An 11,589-nucleotide genomic window follows, 5' to 3' on the forward strand; every position below is an offset into this window, starting at 1 on the left:
TGTTGGGGAAGAAAAAGAAAACAAGATCGTGAATCCCTGAAGAATCCTCTGTAATTAGTGGGTAAAAAAGGCACAAGTGTGTTAATTAACTGTGTGTAAAGGTCTGGTCCTGTTATTGCTCCTGTAATACAGAAGACATGCTTCTGTTTGTAACAACAACAACGTCTGTAAGAACACGGAGCGTTCATTCTGTGTAGAAACCAACAATCATTTCCCTCTCAGAAAGGCAGGAGGGACGAAGCAGGACCGGATTATTCATTCATTCATTCATTCATTCATTCATCTCCTACCGCTTATCCGAACTTCTCGGGTCACGGGGAGCCTGTGCCTATCTCAGGCGTCATCGGGCATCGAGGCAGGATACACCCTGGACGGAGTGCCAACCCATCACAGGGCACACACACACACACACACTACGGACAATTTTCCAGAGATGCCAATCAACCTACCATGCATGTCTTTGGACCGGGGGAGGAAACCGGAGTACCCGGAGGAAACCCCCGAGGCACGGGGAGAACATGCAAACTCCACACACACAAGGTGGAGGCGGGAATCGAACCCCCGACCCTGGAGGTGTGAGGAGAACGTGCTAACCACTAAGACACCGTGCCCCATTATAATGAGCTGTAATTAAAGAAGTCCTTGTTTGTTATAAACAGGGTTCGTGTGTGGCCCAAAACTCCAAACACTCGCTCATCATCTCCTTCTTAATGTCTGGTCAGGAGTTTAGAACATTCAGCTTCTTAAGTAGATTTCACTGGATAGTTCATCTGAGTATAAACACAGAACTCTGAACCACTCGGTGATCCGACAGGACGACTCAGTTCCAGGGTTCTAAACGTGACACAGGAACATCTAAAGGAACCTCACTGGAGAATTTAAATTAAAAAAAAAAATCATGAGATCTTTAAAAAAAAAAAAAAAGCCAAGAAACTCTTCAAGCTCTTCATGTCTACGATCGGTCAAGAGTTTAGTTCGACGCCTAAAGCACAGTTTATTAGACTTATTATTAATGGTTATAATCATCATCAGGTTCTTCTGAGAAAATAAACAAGGACGACAAAACACAGGGGATTCAGGTAAGTGTTTATTTCACCTACATAATCAGATATTTGTATATAATATATGAGTAAATAAAATCTGTCTGATTAAGGGGGCAGTGATTAGTGTTTTACGCGCAGGCCGACACGGGGTGACTCAGACCGCTGAAGTACGACTTCTCTCGCTCGCTCATCAGCTCGAAGTGCAGCGGCTGCTGACAGAAGTTACACTCAGCCGAGGAGTGAGGCTTCAGCTCCAGACCCACTTCCTGCCACGCCTCCAACAGCTTCTCTGTACACACACACACACACACACACACACACACACACACACACACACACACACACACACACGTTAGCTAGCATCACAGCCAAACCTAGCCAAACACAACAGGCTACTTATCCAGCATCACCAAGTAACATGCGGTTTAATTTGACTTACCGACAAAATATTTCATCATCTGTGGTGTGTGATGTGGCGTAGGAGCGATGCGGAGGAGTTCGTCGCCACGGGCGACGGTGGGATAATTGATAGCCTGGACGTAGATGTTGTAGCGGTTCATCATGATGTCACACACGGCCGTGTTCTTCTCCGCATTCGACACCTGTGTAGAAAAGCTTCAGTTTTCTGTATAAATCTGATTTATGATGTTATTGTTCTTGCTTTATAAAGGCGTTTGTTACCCTTATAGGAATGATGTGGCTGGGGCAGTGCACCACCGGCAGCCCCGAGTCCAGCAGCATCTGCCGCAGCAGTTTAACGTTGCGCTGGTGTTTACGGCGTAACACACGACCTTCCTCTCCCTTCAGGATGCGGATGGACTCTCGAGCTCCGGCCAGCAGCATGGGAGGCAGAGACGTGGTGAAGATGAAGCCTGCGGCGTACGAGCGCACCGTGTCCACCAGCGTACTCGTACTGGCAATGTAGCCTCCTACACAACCAAATGCCTTCCCTGTACACACACACACACACACACACAGGAAGAGATTTCAGTAACAGATGCTTCATTCTAGCTTTAATTCTGTAATGAAACACAGCTGATGAGAAACTAAACTAATAAAGAAATGACTCAGGAAACTCAGCTACAGAGGAAGAGGGAGAGACATCCAGTTGAGGAAACACCTCATTCTGGGGAGGAGAGAGAGAGAGAGAGAGAGAGAGAGAGATCTCAATAAGAGTATGGTGTTCTGTAGACTTGTGTGAACATGTATTCCACTTTATTCAGTTTATTGTGGAACAGACTGCTAAAATCTGAACCCTCTTTGAGTTCGTTTTTTTTTTTTTTTAACCCAGAATAGAGAATAGAGAGTGTGTGTGTGTGTGTGAGTGAGGACATGTTGTGTAGCACGTTGCTGTGTGAAATGTGAGATGTTCCTGAAGGCCTTTGTGGTGTCTCTGGGGGACATCAGTATGTGGGCCGGTCTCTGGGAAGATAAAACCCTTCTGTTCACCCTGAGCTTTTATTCAGTGTCAAGGCTGGAGCGGAGATGTCTGTGCTGTGTGTGTGTGTGTGTCTGCGCTTGTTTGTTAGCATGTGTACGTGTATTTTAGTGTGTAAGCCAGTAGCTATCTGAGAAGAGAGCTGGAGCCCTTAGAGATAGAGAGAGAGAGGGAGAGAGAGAGGGAGGGGTGGTGGTGGGGGGATGACGAGTAGAGTTTCTACATAATAGGTGAGCAGCTTAAGTATCAAGAGTCTCAGGAGAAGGATGTGACAAGACCAGAGCTGTACGTACACACACACACACACACACACACACACACACACACACACACTCTCTCTCTCTCTCTCTACATGTAGATAATGAGGCCACAGCTGAAAGCGACAGGACTGTAAGTGTTTATTTGGGTCTGAATCTGACGAGTGAATGTGGGATGAACAACTCAGAGGTGTGTAAAGTATAAAAATATGTTTTATATTAAACCTGTCACAGCTCCAGAGTTCAGAACAGATCATTAGACTAAAATAAACTAAATACTAACAAACAAAACGGCTGGATATCAGAACATTGTATATATTTCTATACATATGAGGATAAATAAATTCTACAGACACTAATCATTAGCCCCTGATTGGTGCGCTGCTCCGTGGCTCCGCCCCTACACTCAGCTCTGAGACTGTATAAGGTGTGAGGAACTCACCGAGCGTTCCAGAGATGATATCCATCTTGTGCATGACTCCGTCGCGGTCCCCGATCCCGCCCCCTCTCGCACCGTACAAACCCACAGCATGAACCTCATCCACGAACGTAATGGCTCCGAACTCGTGCGCGACGTCACACATCTCCTCCAGGGGACACACGGCACCTGCAGAGAAACAAACAGATTTATCTCCCGAAGCTACCCGGTGCTCCACCCCCTGCTCCACCACCGGAGATTTCGTCCTCTCTCACCGTCCATAGAGTGCACCGTCTCGAAGGCCACGATCTTCGGAGCGGAACGATCCGATTTCTCCAGAAGTTCACGCAGATGATTCACGTCGTTGTGACGGAAGATGAACTTCTTTGCGCCGCTGTTACGTATCCCCTGGATCATGGAGGCGTGGTTTCCGGCATCCGAGTAAATCTCACATCCTGAGGACGGAATTTGTGGGAAATAAATAAATAAACAAACAAACAAACAAATAAATAAAATAAATGCTCTTATACTCTCTTTATGTAGAATAAAAGTCCATTTAACTTCCATGAGAAAGGTTTAACCATGTTTGTGTCTGTACACGTTTATAATTACTAAAGTAACACCACTAAAAGCCCCACAATCCCAGCTGGGGTTGATCACCAAGGCAACATGAACACACATGATATACCTGGCATTATCTTGGCCAGAGTAAACAGAGTGGAATCATTGGCCACAAAACAGGAAGTGAACAGCAGCGCTGCGTCTTTCCCGTGAAGGCCAGCGAGCTCGTGTTCCAGATTCACGTGAAATTTACTCGTCCCCGAGATGTTCCGCGTTCCTCCAGCACCGGAGCCATGTTTCTGTAGCGTGTCCCTGACGGAAAGAGAAGATAAGATGAAATATAATTACAAGCTAAAGTTTCGGTGATTTCAGTGTTAATGACTGGAGATAAACCACAGCACGGTGACTCACATCACGGTCTGAACCACGCGCGGGTGGCGACTCATCCCCAGGTAATCGTTACTGCACCACACCGACACGTCTCTCTTACAGTTCAGAGACTCAGAGTAATCGTCTGCCATGGGGAACTCGGTGGCGCGCCGGTTCACCGTCTTAAACACGCGGTACGTGTGGTCGTCTTTCTTCGCCTCGATCTTCTTCTCGAAGAACTCGTCATAGCGAAAGTTGGAGACGGCTGAAAAAGATCAAAACAGAAACATGTTCTTACTCTGATTTGTTCCTGTTCACTAGAAATGTCACTTATCTAAACTCAGTTAGTCAGAACTAGTGTGAGGCGCGAGTGGAGTGTGTGAGGCGCGAGTGGAGTGTGTGAGGCGCGAGTGGAGTGTGTGAGGCGCGAGTGGAGCGCGCGGGGCGCGGGTGGAGCGAGTGAGAGGTCATGTACCTTTAGGCATGTTCTCCTGTAGCAGATGTGAAACCCTTGCTGGACGCTGCTTCAGCAGTTTCTTCATCAGACTCCCATCAGGCTTCACGCTATTCGCCAGCTCCACTGCAGAAACATCTGGAACCAAACAGCACAAAGAAAATGAAACAACACAATAAACATTAAGATGTTTCATGTTCTAATCAGAACGCCGTGACTCCGACCTAAACATTTACACACCTTGCTGCACGGTTCGGATTTCAGAGACGTCCTCCTGCAGCTCCATGCTGGCCTCGCGCACCACGCCGCTGTTCTTCTGACCCATCTCAGCTGCCAGGAAGGGGCACTTGGATGACGTTGCCCCCGCTGCAGGTTTGGGGTGACCTGCTGGCATTTCAGGGGCTTTTTCAGCCTCTAAATTCAAAATAAAATCCCTGGTAAACAATTCTGAAGATTTGGACTTCTAATCAACAACAATGCCTTTTTATTATACAGTTATAATTATACAGATAAATAATAAATGTTTTAGTAAACAAACAAACAAACAAACAAACAAACAAAAGAGACAAATAACTAAAGTTAGTTTAAAGCTTCATTCAGTTTAAAGTAACAAACATTAATTAAATATTTCATTAACACTTATATTAGTAATAAATCCTGTACAAGTTGATTCAGTCAGAGTTGGGAATGTTAAGTGTTCCAGAAAGCGCGTGTGTGTGTGTGTCCATGCTGGCTGTAACGATGGGCACCGTGTGTACATGCACGTACACCCACTCTGGCTGTGGCGCAGGGCAGTGTGTGAATGCATGTACGTGCATGTACTTGTACCCTTGCTGGCTTTATTGCTAGGCATGGTGTGTGTGTGTGTGTGTGTGTGTGTGTGTCATTAACACTTACATTAGTAATAACAAGCTGAACATAACCCGAATTTATAAAAATAGTATTTGTACATTTTAAACACAAAATACGGACGTTGTTTACTGACTAACTTTAGTTACTGACATTAATTAGTACTAAAGTAAATCCGGTCCTTATCGTGCACCGTACTGCGGGGTTTATTGCCCGAGCTCCATGTTGTCCGTGTGACCCTCTTACCCGTGCTGATGACATCATCACTCTTCTGGAAGACGGAGGAAGAGGAGCAGATGGAGCGGACGAGCGGCTTGGATGCCAGGTCCATCATCACGGGACATTTCACGGCGTAGCTCACCAGAGTCTTCCTCGCCTGCTGGAGGAACGTCTGGGGGACGCGGGACAGGAAAGGACAGCGGATGAAGGCGTCCATGATGGTCCGAATCTGATAGATAAATAAATAAATACAAATAAATTTACAGAGGTTTATTTGTAGCAATTGACGGGAACAAACGAGACATGGACTAATGAGTGCTCTGGAGAAATTAATAAATCTTTTTATAGCAAAAAATACATTTAGGACAAATTTGTTTCTGTTCACTTCCTGCTTGTGTGTATAAAAATCTCTCTTAAATTCAAGTTCGTTCGGATTAAAATTATATATATATTTTTTAAGTGATTCTTTATCTTTCGTTGCTTTTGACAGAAATGATAAATGATCGAATGATTTTTTTTTTTGCAGCGCGAGAGGATTTATTTACAGATCCGAACGAGATTACGGCAGAGAGAAAGCGTCAGAGAGCGGAGTTTATAAACCACATGGCGATAAAGATCAGACTGAGACGGCAAGAAGGAGGAAAATGAAACTCTGCTATGGTGAATTCACAGAGTTAAAAAACATACAAATGAGCAATGATGGGACAACCTGACAAAAAGGGGCGGGGCTATTTAACGAGTTAAACCAGCTGTAATTTAGAAAGTCTATATAAAGTTAAATCACAAGCCGAACCAGACCACACACACACACACACGGCCACCACTTCCTGGTTGATTAGCACATTTTCTGGTTTCCCCGTTTCTTAAAAATCAGGAACTTCCTGTTCTCTTTAACTCTCTCTAGAGTCAGGAATTTTTTACAGTACGTGTTAAAGAGATGCAAACGCAAAAAAAGAGAGACGGCAGTGCGGGGAAACGGAGGAGAAAATCGAACCATCAGAAAAAGCTTCAGAGTGAAAAGACAGAGTTTTACACAAGTAGCAGCAAAAAAGAGGAACTCGTGTAAAGTAGAAATGAGAAACAGGTGACCGGTGAACAAGGACACAGAGCAGGCGATGAAGGTGAACGTGAACAGGAAGCTATGACCATATATGGGAAGTGTAGTGAGAAAAGGTTCAGAATTAGAATGGGAAGTAGATCAGACTGCATTACATACGATAAGGCAGAAATGTTTATATGAAATCTGTGTGTGTGTGTGTGTGTGTGTGTGTGTAATATGTGAAGGCATCAGTGTAATGTAGAGATCATTATAAATATAAACGTCTGTTTATCGCTCATGTTAGACACTGAGCTTTAGTGTTTACGTTCAGTTCGTCTGGTGTATTCAGAGTGTGTGTGTGTGTGTGTGTGTGGTTGAGTGTGTTTGTACACTGCTGAGTTTCACGAATTTCACCACGATGGACGTTTGTGTTAAAACAGGACATGAAGAAACCTGAAGTTGCGTGACTGAGTGCTGGCGTTAAACCACATCTGCTTCACCTTGGAGTCCTTTCTTTTAAAGGCTGTAAAAAAGATGAACCTGCCCTGTTTTCTCATGTTTGTGTCTCTCTCACGTGACTGGCAGAAGAATTAAATTATCATCATCTCCAGGCTTCACAGGGGAAGATAATCACATCATTATCTACACAGCCTCCAGGGAGTCTGGTGTTTCCTTCCCGAACATCTGACGAGACAGAAGCTCAGCACTGATTCTGTAGGATTAAACACACGCCCTCGACGCTCACGAGAACACCAGACTCGACACCTACACGACGCGAACACGCCTGTAGAACACTAACTCAAACGGGACCGTTAGAGTTATCAGAAATTCGAGCTCATTAAAGCCGCGTCGCGTGCAGGTTTACTGCCTTAAACACATCACTGTTAGACACAACACGCTGATCACATGACCCGCAGCCGGGTGGGGGTGGGGGTGAGAGGTGCAAAATGTTTAAAATGCAAACCAGATTAGACTCGTTTTAGAACCTTATTTAACCCGTTAGCACATTACAGGAATTAGACTGTTCGAGAGGGGGAATTAAACCACCACCACACAGTAGAGCTCACTGCGTAATGTTTAATAATAATAATAATAAATGTGGTAAAACTCAGACGGAGTCTTTTGCCCATTACTGAGATCATTTCCTCGTGTGGGCACCGAATTATGACCAAGACTCTTCTCTTGTGCTGAATCAGTGATTCATGAGAAATGACCTGTTTGTCAGGAGTTATTCAGAATCTCTTACATTTTTTTATACAACTGAGCAATTAAGGGTTGAGGGCCTTTCTCAGGGGCCCAGCAGTGGTAGTTTGGTGGCCCTGGGATTTGAACTCATGACCTTCTGTTCAATAAAACAATAAACACCTTTATAACCACTAGGCCTCCACATCCACCAGCTGTAAGTGTTATGTACATCATCTGAGCACCTGAGAGTTCAGAGTGAACGCACAACTCGCACTATTCGGTTCTACACAATGTAGAATACGGCACAAGGACACAGACAAAAGCATTGTTTGGATCAGTGAATCGTTTCAGTCATGACAGAGATTCACTTCACCTGTTCAATAAATCTTGAACGAGTCGATTCGGTGAGAGTTGGGAATGTTCAGTGTTCCAGAAAGCATGTGTGTGTGTGTGCGTGTGTGTATCCATGCTGGCTGTAACGGTGGGCACCGTGTATACGTGCACGTACACATAAGACATGAATGCGTGAACATGCATGTACTTGTACCCCTGCTGGAATTATTGCTAAGCATAATGTGTGTACACGTGTGTGTGTGTGTGTGTGTATTTTTACACTGTATCACAATCAGGCTGCACTGAAGCAATCAGAAGGAATCATTTAACTGACACTTAAATGACAAGTTAGGTTGATTTATTGATTAGAAACACTGCAGTGTTGTAACAGACACACAAACCGTGTTGTAACAGACACACAAACCGTGTTGTAACAGACACACAAACCGTGTTGTAACAGACACACAAACCGTGTTGTAACAGACACACAAACCGTGTTGTAACAGACACACAAACCGTGTTGTAACAGACACACAAACCGTGTTGTAACAGACACACAAACCTTCAGCACTGACGATTTACACGTGTTCACATTACAGTGCAGTAACACGAGGGTTAATCACTAATGTTTAACTCCGTACACTAATCTTTATTTTCACACATCAACAAAAAAGTTCATAACGTCTCACAAGAAAGACACCAAACCTGTAGTGATTTAACCTGGAGACAGGAATTAATCTGATTAATCCCCAACATCTGACCTGAGACAGCACTTTAGAGTTGCAGAAACAGACGTGTAAGATCAGGTCGGTCCTGTTCGGTGCTTTAGCAGGGCGTCAGACCTCCGTACAGGAAAATCCACCCGAATAGTTTACACCAAAATAATCAGAGACAAACGTCCAGGTGAGAAAATGACCACAGACAGCAAAGTTTCATCAGACTTCAGACTTTTTTTTAGATGTTTAAACACCATCAGAACACTTTTTAGTTTAAACCAATTTTCATCATCATCATTACTGATTTATTAATTATTCATTTATCATATTTTTTTTAGCTCAGGTTAAAAAAGTTGTATTTATTTACTGAATGTCACATTTCTACTTATTTAAACTCAACAGCTACTAAAGATTTAAATATCATGAATTATTAACCTCAGCTTCAGCTTCACCGACTACACCCCCGACTACACCACCGACTACACCACCGACTACACCCCCGACTACACCACCGACTACACCCCCGACCTTAAAATACTACAATAAAGGCTTTGACAACCGGGATAATCACACCTACATATTAATAATAATAATAATAATCATAAGGATGACAATAATATTATTATGAATAATAATAATAATAATAATAACAATATTAATGATAATAACAACATGGTCATAATAAATAATAATAATAATAACTGTCCTGTTAGCTTCAGACATCCACAAGGACACCTTATAAAACACTTATTGGTGTGTGACATTGTAAAGCTGTTAATTTTAATAATAAATCAGGTAAATCAGCTGGTGTTTAATACCGAGTGTCACACACTGAGGTAAATCAGCTGGTGTTTAATACCGAGTCTCACACACTGAGGTAAATCAGCTGGTGTTTAATACCGAGTGTCACACACTGAGGTAAATCAGCTGGTGTTTAATACCGAGTCTCACACACTGAGGTAAATCAGCTGGTGTTTAATACCGAGTCTCACACACTGAGGTAAATCAGCTGGTGTTTAATACCGAGTGTCACACACTGAGGTAAATCAGCTGGTGTTTAATACCGAGTCTCACACACTGAGGTAAATCAGCTGGTGTTTAATACCGAGTCTCACACACTGAGGTAAATCAGCTGGTGTTTAATACCGAGTCTCACACACTGAGGTAAATCAGCTGGTGTTTAATACCGAGTCTCACACACTGAGGTAAATCAGCTGGTGTTTAATACCGAGTGTCACACACTGAGGTAAATCAGCTGGTGTTTAATACCGAGTCTCACACACTGAGGTAAATCAGCTGGTGTTTAATACCGAGTCTCACACACTGAGGTAAATCAGCTGGTGTTTAATACCGAGTCTCACACACTGAGGTAAATCAGCTGGTGTTTAATACCGAGTCTCACACACTGAGGTAAAGTCTCTGAGGTAAATCAATGAATTAGCATGTTAGCATGGAATAGCTTAGCATCGTCAGTATAATTCGGCGCTTTAACAACACACACAGATAAAAGACTCACCTGAAGATTTACTGCTCTGTTCTGTAGGAGTCAGAGATGTTTATTGGTGAATTGTTTGGAGTTTAAACGCTTTAAAGTGGCGCTGAAGCTAACAAGCTGTTCTCGTTATCCTGCACTGAGGACGAACGGGAGGGCACGAGCGCACAGGGCACTTTTATACCACCGCGAGATCTCAAATCTCAAATCTCGCGAGACTTAAACGTGTAGCCATGCAGTAATGACAACATGCTTTATTAAAGTGTTACAGATGGACAGTCTGTCCTTATTCCGATAGTTTACCGTTACAGTGTTAGAGGGTCAGGACAATCAGATCTAATCTAATATTTACATGTTTATTCTAGTCTAAAACAGTTCTGTTAATAACTGAGGGACTTCAATAAGGCACATAAAGTGCATCTGTACCTGGTGTACACGGTGTGAGACACAAGACAGTGTGAGACACAAGACAGTGTAGGACAAAAGACAGTGTAAGACACAAGATGGTGCAGAACAACATAGTGTGTGACACAAGACAGTGTGAGACACAAGACAGTGTAGGACAAAAGACAGTATAAGACACAAGACAGTGTAGGACAAAAGACTGTGTAGGACAAAAGCCAGTGTAGGACAAAAGACAGTGTAAGACACAAGACGGAGTAGGACAAAAGACAGCATGTGTGACACAAGACGGTGCAGGACAAAAGACAGTGTAGGACAAATGACTGTGTTAGACAAAAGAGACAGTGTAGGACAAAAGACTGTGTTGGACAAAAGACAGAGAAGAACAAAAGACAGTGCAGGACAAAAGACAGTATAGGACAAAAGAGACAGTACAAAAGAGACAGTGTAGGACAAAAGACGGTGTGAGACACAAGACAGTGCCGGACAAAAGACAGTGTGAGACACAAGACAAACAGACAGAAAGACACGTGTAGGACAAAAGAGACAGTGTAGGGCACAAGACAGTGTATGAAAAAAGACAGTGTAGGACAAAAGAGACAGTGTAGGACAAGACAGTGTACGAAAAAAGACAGTGTAGGACAAATGAGATGGTATAGGACAAAAGACAGTGTAGGACACAAGACAGTATAGGACAAAAGCCAGTGTTGGACAAAAGTGTCAGGACTCTGCCCGGATTTTGGCCATGTGCCTTTTTGTTTATGTTTGGTGTTCACGTGTCTGCCCCGCCCATGTCTTTTTCTCCCCGCCTCTG

At 43.7% G+C, this 11,589-nt stretch overlaps 1 protein-coding gene and 1 long non-coding RNA gene across 3 annotated transcripts; one reads left to right on the plus strand and one right to left on the minus strand.

Moving 5' to 3' along the window:
• Positions 1 to 1,072: 1,072 nt before the first annotated feature.
• Positions 1,073 to 10,556, minus strand: alas1 (aminolevulinate, delta-, synthase 1). 2 transcript variants are annotated; one of them, XM_027136535.2, is made up of 11 exons: positions 10,398 to 10,556; positions 5,636 to 5,837; positions 4,781 to 4,954; positions 4,562 to 4,678; positions 4,129 to 4,351; positions 3,845 to 4,029; positions 3,432 to 3,611; positions 3,181 to 3,345; positions 1,725 to 1,993; positions 1,483 to 1,645; positions 1,073 to 1,332 (listed from the first exon to the last, which is right to left on the minus strand). In XM_027136535.2, the coding sequence occupies exons 2-11, from the start codon at positions 5,823 to 5,825 to the stop codon at positions 1,172 to 1,174; spliced, it is 1,827 nt and encodes a 608-aa protein (XP_026992336.2). In that variant the 5' UTR covers positions 5,826 to 5,837; positions 10,398 to 10,556; the 3' UTR covers positions 1,073 to 1,171. The 2 variants fall into 2 exon arrangements, 1 of the variants encoding a protein (XP_026992336.2); XR_007139958.1 differs by having other exon boundaries at positions 1,167 to 1,354; positions 1,395 to 1,645.
• Positions 6,525 to 7,127, plus strand: LOC125140733. Its single transcript, XR_007139959.1, has 2 exons — positions 6,525 to 6,729; positions 7,088 to 7,127. It is a non-coding gene; the product is annotated as an uncharacterized LOC125140733 (long non-coding RNA).
• Positions 10,557 to 11,589: the final 1,033 nt, after the last annotated feature.

The sequence above is a fragment of the Tachysurus fulvidraco genome, chromosome 2 (genome assembly GCF_022655615.1).
Source record: "Tachysurus fulvidraco isolate hzauxx_2018 chromosome 2, HZAU_PFXX_2.0, whole genome shotgun sequence".
Lineage (NCBI taxonomy): Eukaryota > Metazoa > Chordata > Actinopteri > Siluriformes > Bagridae > Tachysurus > Tachysurus fulvidraco.